We start from the raw sequence: 16,511 nt of genomic DNA on the forward strand, positions 1-16,511 counted from the left end.
AGCAAACACCTGTTTAGTATATGATAATACGCATCATCTTTGATGATTTTGAACCACTCTGAAAGTGTCATTCTTTTTAGTTTAAGGGGCTGTCGGGCTTGAACATAGGTCCGCCTTAGATAAAGGTTGGGTCGGGAAAAACGCAGTCCGCATCCCCACGACGCACTCGACCAAAAGAATGGCGGGAGCAGTCAGCGGGTCCCTCGTCAGTTCGACTCACTGGCGGGATATGCGGCGCCAAGCTGAGTATTCCTTAATAATGTACATAAGAGTAGTCGACAAATCCGTGATCGCCGTTCGAAGACAAAAATAGCGATAGGTTTGTACATCCACATAGGAATACGCCAAACATAGATTATCAAATAGACGGCGAAAAATAGATGCTTATAGTGTGGTGCCTACACCTGCGATGGGCTCTGTCTGGTCCCATTGCCACGAATTAAAGGTGTCCGCTCAGATGCAGGCGGAGAGGTCGAACATCGATCCATGACGTGACCACTGGCCGCCGTGTCTTTAATTGTTGTGGGCAACGTAGAAGGATATGGGAGTTGTGAGCTGCCGTGGGACTGGAAGAAAACTTGGGGGTGCTTGTGTATTATATGCCTTAGTCGCCCTCCACGGACCTTCTTCATGAACGCCGGCTGGTCACGAACTCCCTCCAGTGCCAGATCCCACTCGTAGTGGCGCCTTTCCCCGGAAAGATCCCGCACAGGACCCTTTGCACGGGGCCAAATATACGTAATAACCTTGAAGATAACTTTATCCGGGATCAGACGAATTATTACCCCTATCGGTACCGTAAGAGCTCCAAGCAACAAACTCACTGCCCACTGGGAGGGCTGGTCAAGAGACTGCACGGAAAAGGCTTTGCCGCCGAGGAAGATGATCATGATCTGGCCGCCGATGATGATGACCTGAATGCCGATGAACCATCTGTTGCTTAGGATGCCCTCCATAATATTTAGACGGTTGTCAGTCCGGCGGCAGCTGCAGGTATCAGTCAGTAAGTGGTTCTACCAGGAGGGAACGGCACTACTTGCTTGTACTGGTTGAATATCTGCATGAATACGAAAGTATTGAACACCACTGTTTGCATATACCTGCTATCCCACCTTAGGAAGAGGAATTGGCCATTAAAGTGCAGGACGAGTGTCACAGCTAGTTGATAGATGGCCTGGCCAACGATCATCTTCCACATTGTCAAGGTGATTAGCGGCGCAGATTTGGGATCAGGTTTGCGCTCGAGAACGTATGCTGAAGGTGGGTCCGTCGCTATAGAAAATATTAGGAACCATGAAAGAGTCCAAAATATGGGGAAATAATACCAAGTGCAAGAGCGGCGAAAGTGTCCATGATGAGGTTGACCCACAACAGCTGCACTGCGCTGAGGACAGAAGCCTCGTCATTACTGGCAACAGCCGAAACAAAGGTGAGAACGACAGCAGCGATGTTAACGGTTATTTGGAACTAAATTGTAATCAGTTTCTGGTCTTGGAGCGGGTTCTGGTAATCTTGCCTGGAGGAATTTTTTGACGGCGTCATTAACTGTGCGTCCCCACGCTATCGCCTTGACAATTGATGCAAAATTGTCGTCCATTATGATAATATCTGATGCCTCCTTCGCAACTTCAGTGCCTGTTACGCCCATTGCAAAACCTACATCAGCAGTCTTAAGTGCCTGCGCGTCGTTCGTCCCATCCCCAGTCACGGCGACTGTGTCGCCAAGTTCCTTGAGCTGGCCGACCAAAATCTTCTTGTCGTCTGGACTTGACCGCGCGATAACCTGCAGATTTGGGATGAGCTCGTTTATACGACCATGGTTCAACTGGCGGAATTCAGGCCCTTCGATGGTGATACCACCAGGCGTGTAGATGCCGCATTGCTGGGCGATGGCTTTCGCTGTGCTAATATTGTCGCCGGTCACCATCCTGACACAAACTCCGGCGCGCTGACACTGGCGGACCGCGTCGGGGACTCCTTCACGGACGGGGTCCTGGATTCCGAAGATGCCTAACATCGTCATGTCCTTGAATACTGGCTCAAAGTATGCCATTTCGCCGTCATTTTCGTGCGTCGGTGTCCCATGTGGCGGCCATTTTTCAAAGTCTCGATGCACAAGCGCAATACACCTCAGAGAGCGAGACGCGTAGTTCGTGATAATGGTATCTAGCGCGGGCCTATTGTCCTCGGAGAGCGGTGCCTCCGCCAGACCATTGGTTGCATCTTGCACGATCTGTGTCGATTGGCGGAGTAAGATCTCTGCAGCACCTTTGACCAGCATCCGATACTTTCCATTATCCATCGAAACAACCACCGCCATGCATTTGCGACTTGAGGCGAACGGGAAAACCTGCACGATCTTCGCGTTTGCTCTCTCCTCGCTCACTGGCCCAAGCCCGAGTTGTTCTCGCGCGAATGACAGCAACGCCGTCTCCGTCTTCGATCCAATAAACGTCGTCACTCCGTCACGTTCACCCTCAAACGCAGTTGAGTTGAGAACGATTGATTGGAGCAAATGGTTTTTGATCGATGGTGCAAGCGAGGAAATAAAATTAGAGGCTGAAAGAGTCCCGGGATCTGGTGCGCTGGCCGCATCGTTCGAAGAAGGTTGCTCTCCAAATCGTGACGTGGTGCCTAGAGTCGCAGCCACGACACTCATCTTGTTCTCGGTGAGTGTGCCGGTTTTGTCGGAGCAAATGGTCGTGGCATTTCCCATGGTCTCACATGCTCGGAGCAAGCGCACGAGGTTGTTGTCCTTGATCATCCTTGTTGTTGCAAAGGCGAGAGTGAGGGTGACCGCCAATGGCAGCCCCTCGGGCACTGCTACAACGACGACGGTGACGGCCACAATAAAAATCCGCAGAAAAGCCTGGCCTTTGGCCTCCGCACCGCCTTGAATGTCCTTGAGGTGGACTAGAAACTTGATGAATAGCACTATGAACAGTGTCAGGCCTGAGGTAAGGCCGACCTTAGCAATATAATCTGCCAGCACGTTTAGCTTGACTTGTAGCGGGGTAGTCTCGCCCTCATCCTGGAGAGACATCATGGTTCGGCCGTAGGTCGAGTGGACACCGGTAGCAGTGACCAGAAAAGTCCCCATACCCTCTTCAATCTTAGAACCCGACATGATGAATGGATCCATCTTCTTCGGGTCGTTGTTCTGCTCAACAGCCCTGTAGGCTTTGTCGCCAGGGGTTTTCCGAAGGAGGTCTGACTCGCCTGTTACCGACGACTCGTCACATTTGACGCCCTGTCCGCCAATCAGGATCCCATCTGCTGGGATTATATCGCCCGGTTCCAGGCACATCACGTCCCCGACCATAATATCATAGGCCGACACCTCCGCCCTCTTGCCCGATCGAATCACCTCGACATATCGATCCTCTTTCTTCTGGTTAAGCTTCGCGAATTGCCGTTCTTTCTGCCAATCATTCGCCGCACCGACGGTAACGACAACAACGATGGCAACAATGATCGCTGCTCCCTCCACCCATTCCACGCCTGTCCCTCGAACAGATTGCGGAATACCAACGGCAAGGGACACAGCAGCGGCAATTGATAGAAGAATCAGCACCCTGTCATTGTACGCGATCCAGACGAGCTCCCAAATAGTTTTGAGCTTCTTCTCGGGAAGCTTGTTAATTCCAAACACACGCCGCCGATCTGCAAATCGGTCTTGTAGCTGATTCATTGCCGATTCGTCCAGACTGGCATTAGTCGGTGGCACGAAGGACCGTGCAACCACCCGGTCAAAATTCGTTGCGTCATCCAATACGGTCTCATCAATGCTCAAGCCGCTCCGCACGTCGGTTCGGAGACCTTTTTCAAGCCCATACAACCCACCAAAAGCGCCCAAGGCGCCGAAATTCTTGGGGCTTAGGAGTTTGTTCAGCTGGTCGACCGAGAAGGCAAACTTCTTGTTCGCCACTTCGAAGTCGGACTCCCCGCTGGGTCCCGGTTGGAGGACACCACCATCATCGCCGGAATTGTTTCTACCTACCGATATGTGAGAGGATGGAGGAACATATGTGTATCTGCCATACCTACTGAATTTTTGAGGGGTGCACTCTGACTCTACCGGATTGTCACGAGACCGCGTACCGGGCACGGACTCCAGATAAGTATTGGAGTCGGTCATTCCAATTTGGGGCGCGACTGTTCAAGCACCGTAATCGATTTGATAGCTACTTACTTTTTGGATAGCGTCCTAAGGTAAAAATAATTTGGTTCTGACTTTATATATTTGGTAGGGTATCAAGGTCGGTAGTGGGTTACGTCGGTATTAGATTTGTCATCTGCAGTGAAGGAAAAATAATGCGGAGTGCTGACCTCATAATGACCAACAGCGACACCTAACTAACCGTTAATCACCTAGTTAGCAAAGATTCTCTGCATCCTCATTAATCTGCTCTTTGAATCGGGACGAGTAGCGTTCACCATTGACTCCACCTAGACCTCGCCAAACCCGCCCCAAAACCCAAACCCGCCCACGAAAACCCGCCCCACGGGTCGGGGCGGGTCTTAGTCAGCAGACCCGTGGGCGGGTTTGTTTTTTGAAAACCCAACCCGCGACCCATACGGGTACCCAAATTACCCATGCCTCCCAAAAGGGAAGGGTTTGTCAGCCAGCACAAAGTTATGCTGAATCCTTCGTTTGAAACAACGTATTGCCCGGTAAGAGTAGACTCTTTGCAACCTCCACTTTTCCGAAGAGCCTCAAGCATCAATCAAATCTACCCTGGTACTAATGAAACGGCTCTAGGTTTGAGAAAGGTGGCTATGTAAGGATATGTTATTGATATTTAGCCCTGAGCAGAATAGCTAATACAACTCATAGCCTTGAAGTCGGCTTGAAGGCACTGTCATCCTCCCTGATGATCTTTTTTGAGATCTCTCTCCTAGACTGGTAGCTGGAGGTGGCAGCGAATCTTCATCGTCGCTCTCTTGCTCCGGATCCATAACTATCATTGTCGCATCTTGCAATCGATCTTGAGACGGAAGCTCCTGTGGAACGGTGCTTTGAAGTCCCAGAGCACTCTCAACAGTGAGGCTTGTATCCGTATCTTCGACAAGATCACCCTCGTCTATATCGCTAATAGCTGCATTATCGTCCTCGGCCTCCTTGTTTGCCTCATTCTCTTCAAGATTCTCCTGGTCCTCCCCTTCCGCCCTCCTATGATCCAGCAGACTCGATTGCTGGCCCTCCAGGGTGAATTTCTCAGAGCACATATACATCATCAAGTCTTGTATCGTAGTCTCATTCAGGGATCCCCGGCGATAGTGACAAATATCCCGGGCACTATTGAAGAGCCTTTCAACTCCTGCTCCAGTGGCTGGAACTGAGAGCAAATCACGAGCTAACCGCGAAAGCACGGGAAATTTACTCTCGTTTTCCCTCCAGTATACACGCGGTGGTATTGACGTAGTTGCTGGCAAAATCAGTGGCCTTTCAAGTCGAGTGAGTTGGATGTACTTACACTCTTGAAGATAACGATCAACCTCATCATACCCGACTCCCTCGCTTGTTTCTACCGCATGTGCTGGTTCAAGCAACCGTTCTAACTCGGAAGCCTGTAAAGAAGGGCGCTGTACGGCACGGAAGATCATCTCTGGGTTTTTCTGTTGATACTGTGCGAAAGATGATCGCAGGTATTCACAATATCTCTTTGCAGTCTCGCCAATGTACTGTGAAAACTCTGTGTCGTCAAACGCACAAAGCTTATACTGAGGAGCAAGTAAAGCTGCCGTACCGTAGAGAAATCCGTGGTCACGATAAGTCTTCTCGTAATAATCCCTCAGCTTTTGCTTTGCCATGAGCATGGCGCCGTACATATTTTTTTTCCAGGGTGTCGTTTTCTTTCTCAGCTTCCGGTTTGAGCGTTCGATGTGTTCCAGAAGCTTCCTATACACAAGGAACACACTATGGATAGTCACGTCTTTGGTCTTCATCAGAGCCATGGTAAACTTGAAGAATGGCCTTGTTAGATGGACCAGGTAGTCAATTTGGCGCCACTCGACATTTGTGATTTTGAATTGGTTATATTCATGGTCTCGGCAGTATTTATCGATGGTGCTCCTGAGCCGGCGCGCTCTTCGAAGCATTAAAAAGGTGGAGTTCCAGCGAGTCTGCACGTCGTGGATGGGGAATAGCCGAGTCCCACCCGATTGAAGACATAGAAAGGCGTCCCTCCGCTGCGGGCTTGCATTCACAAAGACAGCAAGTGACCGAATCTACGAAAAGACGAACGTTAACGAAAGCTCCCGTGATCTTTTTAGGGGGGGGGGTCAAACAGACCTTTGCGAGAGTATGTGCCACATCACCATACTCTAGAGATTCTCTTAGGCAGACAGCTTGTGTGTCAGACCAAAACCTTCTCACTTCTTTGTTCTTTGGAGCGGCTTTAATATGACCCAGCAGTTGCTTGAGGCAAAGCTGAATCACGTGAGCCATACATGGCACGCGGACAATAGATTCCCTTGTACTAATGGCGCCGCTCGATATAAGTGACTCCTGCAGGGCTCGGATGAGGGTCTCGTTGTTTGTTGCATTGTCTGTAGTCACACTGAAGATACGATCCAGGAGTTGTCTGTCCTTAAGCAACTGAAGAAGCACTTCGTTCAGATTAACTCCACTGTGAGCTCCGTGTAGAGGTTCAAACCCAAGAAGCATTTCACGGTAGTTCCAATCTTTGTCGATGAAGTATACGGTAATCGCCATAAACGCTTGCTGAAAGGGACTAGTCCAGCAATCCAGGGCGAGGGAAATTTTCGCATCTTTGGGTAGGTCTTGTAACTGAGACTCCTGTTGGGCTGCAACAGAGTCACGCAAGCGACGTCGCAGGGTCTTTGCGGAAGGGATTTCTAATTCCCCTGGGCCGGAGTAAATCAGGTTGAGCAGTGCTTGGAACTCGGGATTCTCAATGGTTTGGAAAGGCAATCGTAAACATGCTGTCATCTTTAGCAACCTTTCTTCGAGCTGCAATGTAGTAAACCTCTTGCAATTGGATGAAGCTCCCAGGAAGGCCTTCTGGATAGAGTTTGTTGCGATTGTCTGACGGTAAGATCTTTTCTGGCCCTGTCGACAAGCCTTGGATCTCTGATGTTTTCCCATTGCGCTTGTCCCATGCTTCTTATGTTGCGGGTGGTCTAACAAAGTCAAACAGGACCTGCAAATTACCTTAGGTCGGCCAGTTAAAATGTCCGCAACTTGGTCGAAGTGTCCCCAAACTTCGGCATAATGCGACTCTATCGACCACTTGATTCTAGAACGGCCTTCGCTATTCCGCACTTGCCCGTATTCCGTTTTGGCCCACCATATTAGAAAGTCAATCGAGTTGTCTGATTCGTACAGGATCCAGTTCTTTTTGCGGTTCGGTCCGACGCGTTTGAGAATCGGAGGGGGTTGTTGACTAGATATACTACTCTGCCGAGGTTCCCTGAAAGGCTGCATGGCCGTTTAGCATGCTTGCTCGCGTCGAGAACAGGGCGGGTGAGTTTTGAGGGCACAGAATCTCAATATGCATACCGAGGATTGGAAATCAGAGTCTAAGAATGAATCGGAAGACGGTTCAATTGACGTTAATGGACTCAAGGATCGATCAGTCAACAGTGTCGACATTTTTCTGAAAATCCCAACGCAACCGAGGCGCTGTGTTCAAATCCAACGCAGTGTTGTGTAATCAGAGATGCTGTTGCGTTGGATTGGGACTCTTCCATTAAATTTTTTTTTCCAACGCGTTCTGTGGGTCGCGTCGACCCACGGGTACCCAAAACCCGCGCGACAGTGAACGAAGTCAAGCATGCGTTGATCATTGTCTAATCGGCTTTCCTATTTCGATCGAGTGATAATTCCAACATGCAGGATGCTTGTGCGACTAGGACCATCTTAAACTTGTAGTATCTGGTTGTAGCATCTGAAAATACAGGATGGTAGAGAATGGGTCCAAAAGGTAGTGCAGCTATTATACGTAAGCAATATATATAACTATTTGGGGAAGATGTATATCTTGTCAGATTGTACAATGTAATTCCTATATTAAATCAATACCAGAATAAATTACCAAAAATACACAGTCTGACTAATCACATATCATGCATCATTTATGTATTTTGACGGGTCCAAACGGGTAATTTGGGTACCCGCGAAGATTTTCCAAAAACCCACGGGCGGGTTTCTGAAATACAAAACCCGCGATGGGTAACCCGTGGGCGGGTTGGAAAAATGAAAACCCGCCCCGAACCCGCGTTTGGCGAGGTCTAACTCCACCCATTGCAGCAGAAATTAGTCAGTTTATTCACTTCAGTTACAACACTCACCCACCATGCCTTTGTTTACTACTATGTGACCCCTATTAGCCGGGCCTTGTTCACTTCCGCCGGTCCGTTATATTTTTGGGACTTGCTATCACGAACTACTCCAATTCAGTACTACAAAGGGAACTACGGCTATAGTGATTATGTCCAATTTTGACCCTCCTGGAATACCGAGTATACGATGAAGGCTTTTATAAATTTTTATGATGAGAGCCAATGGATCATTACTCAAGGCCATAATGACGAAAATCAAAGAATCTACTACTGCTACTTGGACGACACTTCGAAGTATGAAATTTGAAATACCCGATGACGAAGCCACGGTGAAAAGGGCCCTTAATCTAACTTGATGCGCTGAGTAATCATGTCTTAAAAAGTGTTCAGCTGTTCACTCAGTGCGACAGATCTTATTACCGCCTATTAAGAAAATCGACACTGCATGCTGGGAATGACACGTACGGCAAGTTTCTATGCATGGGCTTCAATGAGACACAGCAATGTATATATTATGACATGTATAGTAGACTAGCGATGTTTGCCCTTTCGGCTCAGTCGCCGGGCGTTAATGAATTGTGTGTGTGTATTAAGATAACAACTCAGTCCCAAAGTGAGAAATATACCGGTCATAGTCATTTCTATACCTTGTCATTTTAAAAGTTCGCTTTTATTGTATTACTCAAATACTGCTCCCTTTGCGATACCCTATGCTCCACCTCTCCTGCGTCCCTATTCTAAATGAGCCATCAAACCGACATATTCTCCAAGTACTCCGATCTGGGGTGTAGTGTTGGGTCAGATGCTGGATCCGCATCCATTTTTCTCCTATATACCTTTACATCTAAAAAGCGCTGGAATCTGAGACGCGGCGGTATTGAAGGCCACTCATTATCTACGGGCTCGCTATCGCGATCTAGCGACAAGTCTGAATTGTGTGATTCAGGGATGCCTCGAGAATTTCCCGCTGCTGTTTGATACAGTTTCCAGCAAACTCGGAGCTTGTAGCCTGCTCTAGGTAGGCACCAAGGTTCTTTGCGCATATATTAGAAATCAGATATTTTGCACTTCTGGTTCAATAGCTTACGTCTAAAAGAGTTGCCATTTCTTCCAATGTTGGTCTGAGCAACTGGATGTACTTCTGCATCCAAACTTCCTTAAGTTTTCCGGCAAGGGTGTCTGCAAAGGATTTCATGGTTGTAGTCAACTATACAACAGACAAGGATCAGCGAAATTGAATCATCCCACTAAGAAGCTCAAGCACACCTTGGCATAGTCTCCTTCCGCTTTAGCCGCATCTTGAAAGGAATTAATATGGACAAATTTAGGCTGATTCTGTAACGGTTCCATTGCGCTTGAATCGGCCGAGGTATCTATGGCTCTCAAGGTCTCGGCAACTGTCGGCTGCGTTTGTTGTGACTGATCTGGAACAGCCATTCCTTTACCACTAAGTATGGCAAGTAGAGTCTGCTGCACTTCCGCAAACTGGAAATCTTTGTCAGATTATAGTTAATGCTTTATAAGACTGTTCGTTTATTAGGCCAGACCTTGGTGAATGCTGCCGCCACAAGAGACCCGGAGTCCCATAAACCTTGCTCATTCACCTTGGCCTCCCGAGACAGCTTCGGTACAGATGTTCCTCCAATCAAATTGAATGCTTTTATAGAGACAATGAGGTCCTAAAATTAACTTCGTCATTATGATTCCCAAAAAGGTTGTTTCAATTAATATCATGAGAGATACCTGAGCTGCAGTGAGGCCCATTGTCGATCGCTGTGACGAAAGGCAGTTTTCCCATTGTTGATAGCCTTTTACGGTATCCACAAATTAATGTCAACGACCGATGCATTGCCGGCATGTCCGCTCTGATGTATGCGGTGGAACACGCCGAGCATGCCATTCTCAGCCATCTCCTGGCTGATAGACGCGTGGATGTCAGCATTGAAGACCGCCTTGAACAAAAAGATGCCTTGCATCTCGCCATTGAAAAGGAGGACCACATTTCAGTGCAAATACTGGCCCGGAGCCATCACTTGGATGTCAACAGAGTTGGCGTCCACGGGGATACAGCGCTCCTCCTCGCGATCAAAGCCATCAAGGGAAGATCGTCTCTTCGAATCGTGGAAGCAGACGATTCGGTTACGGTATCTGTGTAGCTGGCAGGTCGATGTATATGTTTCGCAGTGCTGACTTGGGACGTCCCATCTGAATAGATCCGGCCGGTCGTAACTTTGGGTTTTCAGCACAGTTTCCGATAGCATTGGCCAACCAAGGGATTTACCTGACAGGAAGCCTCGCTTGCATTCCCATGATCAAAGAGCTAGCCAGAAGTGATATCATCAGCTCAGCTTGACGGGACTAATATGCACATGCATCTTTACAGAAGGTATGTGGCCAGTGTAGACTCATAGTCTGGCTGCCAGGCACGAGGATGGGCACAGTAAAGTGAATCACCCCAGTGGGTAAAGAGAGCCAAGGTGACTGAGTCGCTTGGGTGTGCGCTATCAGTATTAGTAACGGAAAGAGCTTGAAGGAATCAAAGAGGAGGGACTTATCATGGGTATGCTGCAGTAATGCATCTTAGTTTCGGCTTGAGGGAATCCGCCCAATGCAGTAAGAGAATTATTTCGACAGAGGACCGAGGGAGGAGGCCATATTTATAGGTCTCTAAATTAGTCTTGTTACCGCCTGCTTTAGATTGCCACCATGTAGTCTTCTGTCTGTCACTTTGGGGAGAAGGGGGGGAGAGCGGGTCACTGGAATTGTTTATGGTAAGTGAGGCCTGTTGAACTCCTTTTACTGATTCTTCTACTGTGACAGTCTGGCCAGCAGTCAAATAAGGCCAGTGATTTGGTGAAACGTCCTTTCAAGAGACATGTCTGGCAACAGTTCTTCGGGCTGTAACTGTTGAATCAGCGATGGAGTTGCTCAACTTAACTCACCAACGTTTGTTCATGTTTCAGCATGCACTGGGTCACCAGTTTTCTGTGACGTGCTCTTTTATCACCACCGCTTCGTACACAGCACTGGCTGTAACTATATGGACATGAGCCTGTGATTGGTGAGTTCCCTGTCACGATGAATGTTGAACTATCGCTCACTGCGGAGATTCCAGAGCCAACCGATTGTGGATTATCTCGTGGATGTTTAATTATCTCTTTTTATCAACTATCGCAAGTCTTGCCTCGTAAATTTCATCAGCTGTTGAGTACCTCTCAGTCAACTGTATGCATCAAATTAAATTTTTCGCGCAAAATTTTACTAAAAGAAATAATAACCCGAAAAGAAAACAAATCTCTTCCGTAGCTTATATCTCGAGGGCTTAGGCGGCTATTGCACTGTTGAGCTCCTGCTATTGCAGTCATTAATAGATGGCTACCCTTTGCGTCGGCGCGCCTCGTCATGCTTAGCGCACTTACAGACCCTTTGTTCGGGAATCGCCATGTATGGAGTACATTGCTGGGCTTTTTATCCACAGCCGGGGAGTAGTATAAAAGCAGGGATATCCCCCTTCTTCTCTAGACAATGAGAATATTCAAAATCATGTCCAAAACGACCATGCGCCTCTTCCTTAGTTTGTTCGCTGGAAGCATGCCAGTGGTCTTTGCCGCAACTTTCCATCTTTTCGATGTTAACGGAAAGTGTTTAATTTATTCTGTGGGCAATTTGGATTGCACTGGGTCTTTCCGAACCCTTCGCCAACCTAGTTGGAAGGAACTGCTATTGTGAGGAGCCTCAACCAGCAGTACGCTGATTTTATCGCTAATCAAGCTCTTTTTTTAGTTGGACAATCAACGGCTGACGAGCCCCGTACCGTCAACGTCACAATCTGCGACCAAAACTCCACAAATGGTCATTCAGCTGCCACCGTCCGAGTTGATCAGGCGGGGCTAATCTCATTTCAGAACCAGGAGGGGCAAGTCGCGAGCTGCTCGATCGACTCCTCTTTTCAAGTGGGAAGTGTGTGCACTGCTGGTGACGAGACAATGGATCAGGCGACGAATATTCCGAACAAGGCGACGCAGACAACCGCAATACATTCTACCCTTACAAAGGCGACTTTGGCCCCTGTGGTAACGACGGCACAACCGTCTGATTGCTAATACATTAGGCCCCTGGGACTTACTCCAAGGCCCATAGAGGACTTTGAAGATGTCGAACTCCGCAGGAGAAGATTACCACCTTTCCTATTACAGATTGATGATTCAGCGCGTGCTTAGATCCTATATTACTGTTTTTGTATGTAAAGCGCACGTAAGCGTACGTATGGGCTATACAACTAGCCTGCACGAATCAGGCAGGATCGCTCAACTCGATCCAGCACCTAGATAGAACACTCCTCTCTGAATGGTATCCAGTCGTACTAGTTCATACGCATTCGCCCCTATCCGACATAAATCAATACCAAACAAGCGAGGGTAAATAACAAAAAGAAAAGAAAAGCATCGTAAAGCCATGAATCTGCCCTTTAAACGCTAAACTTCCTTTCGTAGCATCAAACAATTGCAGCATACTTCCCAGTAAGACTAATATCCGCCACATACATACATCTCCTTGTCTTCGCAAAATTACACCACCCATGGAACAACATCCGATCCCCACATCCACAAAATGTCGCCACACCCGGTGACGTCAATCCACCCCCTCCCTCCGTCTTAACTAATTGAACATTCGTCTTATGATACGGCCCAGCAACACTGCTAGCCGTAGCCCAACGCACATCATACGCCATATCAGTATAACAATGCGTCGAGTAAGAAAGGAAATAAGTCCCCTCATGAAGTACCAAACTCGGCGCCTCAACAAGCGGCCCATCATTATCCGCCGTGCTTCGATCGAGAATTTGCACTGCATCCCCGATAGGCGTGATGCAGTCCGCTTGTAACTTCTGTAGCATTATTGGTGTTGAGACAAGTGGTTCGACTCCGTTGTTGCAGTCACCACCGTTTCCAATGCTGTTGCCATCTACTTTAAATACCACATACCGAGTGCCGTCTGCATCGGCGAATCCCGAGGGGTCGATTGAGCCGCCTTGCTCCAGTCGACAGGATAGTGGTGTGTTGCTAGGTACATATGGTCCAGTAGGTTTATCTGCTATGGCGGTTCCGATGCAGTGGTGGCCTATGTCTGATTTGGCTTCGCCGGAATAGTACATTACGTACTTTCCATCGTCCTGTTTGTATTAATATATTGCGGTTGTTTCTCAGATGACATTGGGCTTGAGGCTTACGCGCAAGATCGTATCAGGCCCGTAGTGATCCTTAGTGGTCTCCCATGTTGATAATGTGGGGAGTGCTTCGATATCTAGGAGTGTCCATGTGTTGAAGTCGGTGGAACTGGCTACTTGGATACGCTTGCCGTTTCCGTTTGTGCCAAAGGCGTACCATTTTTCATCTGCGGCCTTGAGAAAGCTTGGGTCTGGGAAGTCTACGTTCAAACCCATGAGAAAGCTGTTGAATCGTTTGTGCATCATCGGCGATCTGCTCGCCGATGTAAGCAGTCTTAGGGTGAGAGATACCCATGTGAATGCAAAGAACCAGTGCATTCCTATGTATACTTGAAATTTTCGGGAAGCAAATGGATGATGTGAGGAAAGGGAAGGAAACTCAGTAAAGCGATCGAAGTTATGGGGCAGAAGGGATCTAGCCGATAGAAGCCGAGAGCCAGAGATGATTGTTGGCTCATTTGGATGCGGTGTCTTCGAAGCCTGATCATATATGAAGAAATGAGCTGACGGATGTAGATAGGTGCCGGGAAGTGGGGTGTCCGACCGCAGAAAAACCAATTGCAGTACTTGCAAAGTCAACAGCATGTAGTCATCAGTGGCTCATCTAAACCAGTCTACACACCCATTTATGGGACATCATTACGCCTAGACATTGACATCTCCCATGGGACTAGTGAAAATTCAGTCCCACTCCCAGGGACTTTGACCTTAGTCCCATCAATCCCGCGGGACCAAGTCTTTTAGTTCGCCCATGGGAGTCCCGTGGGCCTCCCATGAGCCCCGCCAAGCTCAAAGTTTTTGCATAATCTTTCCGACTTGTTGAGTATCGCGGTGGTCAAAGCTTATGGCGGGGCCTAGCGATTGGACAGTTAAATAGATGGGGCTCCCACCTTTTGATAGTAACCTTAACAAGAACATTACAACTACCTATTTCAACAGTTCGGATTCGATTAGATTCGTTGAAATTCGCGAACTTCGAACAGTTTGAAAATTCGTGCGGAGCCGTAGGGCCCAAGATAGCTTGGGTATGACAAGCCGCCCACTCTCCTTTCATATCTACACTATGTGTTTAACCATTATGCGTGTGAAGAGATGTAATTGTGATATCAAAAGCGAGTTGCAGAATATTAAATCTCACATGAACTCTGACTCGTAAAGAAGTTCGACTCGAAACATCTGCAGCCAGATACTCGCAATTGAGCTAAAATCAGCCATAGCAAACTCACAAATATGCCGGAAGAGAAGGTGACCCAGGTTAGGAACTTAAGCCACCAGATTGAACACGGCGGAAGCGGCTTCCACGAATGAAATATCGGGGCTCCTTCTAGCCTGCAGACAACGTTGACCCACTTTGAGCTTACAGTGACCGCATTGGGCCAGATTTAAGTTTGTCTCTTCAGGCACCGGCCCCACTACCCACTGATCCGGGAGCTTTTCAAGCTTACTACCATCAGAGGAACTGCAAAACTGACATGGCGAACTCGAGGTCATATCTCTCTAACAGGCAGCATGTAAGTCCCGCGGAACTTCCATTCGTCCTCAATCATTGACAAATATTTCAACGATGGAGCGTTTAAGGCGAAGCCTATCAAATAAACTATCACGATGTTGAGAAAACGGTGAACAGCAGCTCAATTCGAGGTCCGACGACACAAAGCAAATTGTGGGCCCGCAAAAATTAAATTTTTTTAAGATATTGGTCAATTTCGGGAAAAGGGGAATCTTTGATTAAATATTGGGTGATTGAGAATGATTGGTCAACATCGCGCAACGACGATAACCCTGGAAAAGCGAATCACCCCCCAACAGAATGGTGTTGCTGCAAATATGTGCCGCCTTAAAAAAAGAAGGAGTGCAGAGAGATCCAACAGGTCTTAGTCGGTGATAGGATAGTGATGGGATCGAGCTAGGGGATCTGCAGCCGAATCATATCCTCCGTGCGGCCGCAATTGCGCCCTGACTTCCAGGATGATTCATAATTTCAGTGCAGTCCCTCGATGAGTTTCAAGCGAGGGATAACTCGTTCCATATACTATGGAACACTCAGTCACCATCTAGTTGCTCTGGCTGCGCAGTCATCCCAGTGAAAAGGGTTCTTGAGTGAAACTTCCATCTCCGCCCTAATGATGGCCCATAATTTCTAAATTCAGATTGTACAGGATGGGAGTATGTCACTACTGCAGATTTCGTAGGTTTAATCGTTTTACTGCCTTCTACACATTTGAATGACGTCTTTACTCTCCGGAATGAGTAGTTTAAAAAAGGAAGGAAAAAAAACTTAATAGAATTATCTCAATGTATCATTGAACGGACTGGCATGATGGTCGTTTATTGTTGGTGAAACGTTCTTTAAGCGATTGAATCAACCTTTCTTGAAGGTCTTACGCGTTGGTGTCCGAACCATCTAGAAGCGCTATAAATTTTCGGTTTATTAGTTTAGAGGGATATTTGAACTTGCCTTCTTCATCACTAGTCACGTAAGCATCCACAATCTACCACTAGTCGTTAGGTTCGAGCCTTTCTCGTGCGGCTGCTATTGAATTCTCGTGATCCAGAGCCCGCAGGCGGTAGTCCAGAGCTACATTTAGACTAGACGTCACTTCTTCACCATGGCGCGGAGTCACGCAATTGTGCCAATCTGATCAGGAGACCATGAGTGGGACGTGGCTATCTTTCACCAGGCGTTGGCATCCTTGGATCTTCGTAATGTGCTCTAATCGACGATCATTGTCACGCTTGTCTATGTATCGTTTGAAGTCGGTCTCAAAGGTTAGATGAGAAAGGTGTACCTTGAGATTGCAAGATATTCAAACCTCTCTCATACTCGCCGGGGATAGACTCAATGGTTCCTTTCGCCCTTCGACAATCTTGTGCTAAGTTCGGGACCTAGATCAGGCTGACCTGTTCAATTTTATCATACCATCGGCTTGCCGTGATAGCGATAGTGGCTGCAATCTCCAATATATCTTTCAATTGA

The 16,511-nt window shown here is 47.8% G+C and overlaps 7 protein-coding genes across 7 annotated transcripts; 2 read left to right on the forward strand and 5 right to left on the reverse strand.

Moving 5' to 3' along the window:
- Positions 1–398: 398 nt before the first annotated feature.
- N7478_010680 (cation-translocating P-type ATPase) lies at positions 399–4,138 on the reverse strand (the record flags this gene model as incomplete). Its single annotated transcript, XM_056926894.1, has 5 exons — positions 399–987; positions 1,101–1,272; positions 1,326–1,467; positions 1,535–3,996; positions 4,048–4,138. 5 exons carry the CDS (start codon positions 4,136–4,138, stop codon positions 399–401), a joined length of 3,456 nt encoding a protein of 1,151 aa, XP_056776264.1.
- Positions 4,139–4,821: 683 nt separating this feature from the next.
- On the reverse strand, positions 4,822–5,958 carry N7478_010681 (hAT family dimerization domain-containing protein; the record flags this gene model as incomplete). The annotated part of the gene is made up of 1 exon (XM_056926895.1): positions 4,822–5,958. The coding sequence occupies one exon, from the start codon at positions 5,956–5,958 to the stop codon at positions 4,822–4,824; it is 1,137 nt and encodes a 378-aa protein (XP_056776265.1).
- Positions 5,959–6,061: 103 nt separating this feature from the next.
- Positions 6,062–7,450, reverse strand: N7478_010682 (uncharacterized protein; the record flags this gene model as incomplete). The annotated part of the gene is made up of 1 exon (XM_056926896.1): positions 6,062–7,450. The coding sequence occupies one exon, from the start codon at positions 7,448–7,450 to the stop codon at positions 6,062–6,064; it is 1,389 nt and encodes a 462-aa protein (XP_056776266.1).
- A 1,773-nt stretch (positions 7,451–9,223) lies between these two features.
- On the reverse strand, positions 9,224–10,071 carry N7478_010683 (uncharacterized protein; the record flags this gene model as incomplete). The annotated part of the gene is made up of 5 exons (XM_056926897.1): positions 9,224–9,340; positions 9,395–9,514; positions 9,574–9,792; positions 9,855–9,986; positions 10,051–10,071. The coding sequence occupies 5 exons, from the start codon at positions 10,069–10,071 to the stop codon at positions 9,224–9,226; spliced, it is 609 nt and encodes a 202-aa protein (XP_056776267.1).
- Positions 10,072–10,163: 92 nt separating this feature from the next.
- Positions 10,164–10,463, forward strand: N7478_010684 (ankyrin; the record flags this gene model as incomplete). The annotated part of the gene is made up of 1 exon (XM_056926898.1): positions 10,164–10,463. The coding sequence occupies one exon, from the start codon at positions 10,164–10,166 to the stop codon at positions 10,461–10,463; it is 300 nt and encodes a 99-aa protein (XP_056776268.1).
- Positions 10,464–11,850: 1,387 nt separating this feature from the next.
- On the forward strand, positions 11,851–12,410 carry N7478_010685 (uncharacterized protein; the record flags this gene model as incomplete). The annotated part of the gene is made up of 2 exons (XM_056926899.1): positions 11,851–12,013; positions 12,091–12,410. The coding sequence occupies 2 exons, from the start codon at positions 11,851–11,853 to the stop codon at positions 12,408–12,410; spliced, it is 483 nt and encodes a 160-aa protein (XP_056776269.1).
- Positions 12,411–12,802: 392 nt separating this feature from the next.
- N7478_010686 (glycoside hydrolase family 43 protein) lies at positions 12,803–13,780 on the reverse strand (the record flags this gene model as incomplete). Its single annotated transcript, XM_056926900.1, has 2 exons — positions 12,803–13,480; positions 13,538–13,780. 2 exons carry the CDS (start codon positions 13,778–13,780, stop codon positions 12,803–12,805), a joined length of 921 nt encoding a protein of 306 aa, XP_056776270.1.
- Positions 13,781–16,511: the final 2,731 nt, after the last annotated feature.

This window comes from Penicillium angulare (genome assembly GCF_028827245.1).
Source record: "Penicillium angulare strain IBT 27051 chromosome Unknown utg000007l_segment0_segment0, whole genome shotgun sequence".
NCBI lineage: Eukaryota > Fungi > Ascomycota > Eurotiomycetes > Eurotiales > Aspergillaceae > Penicillium > Penicillium angulare.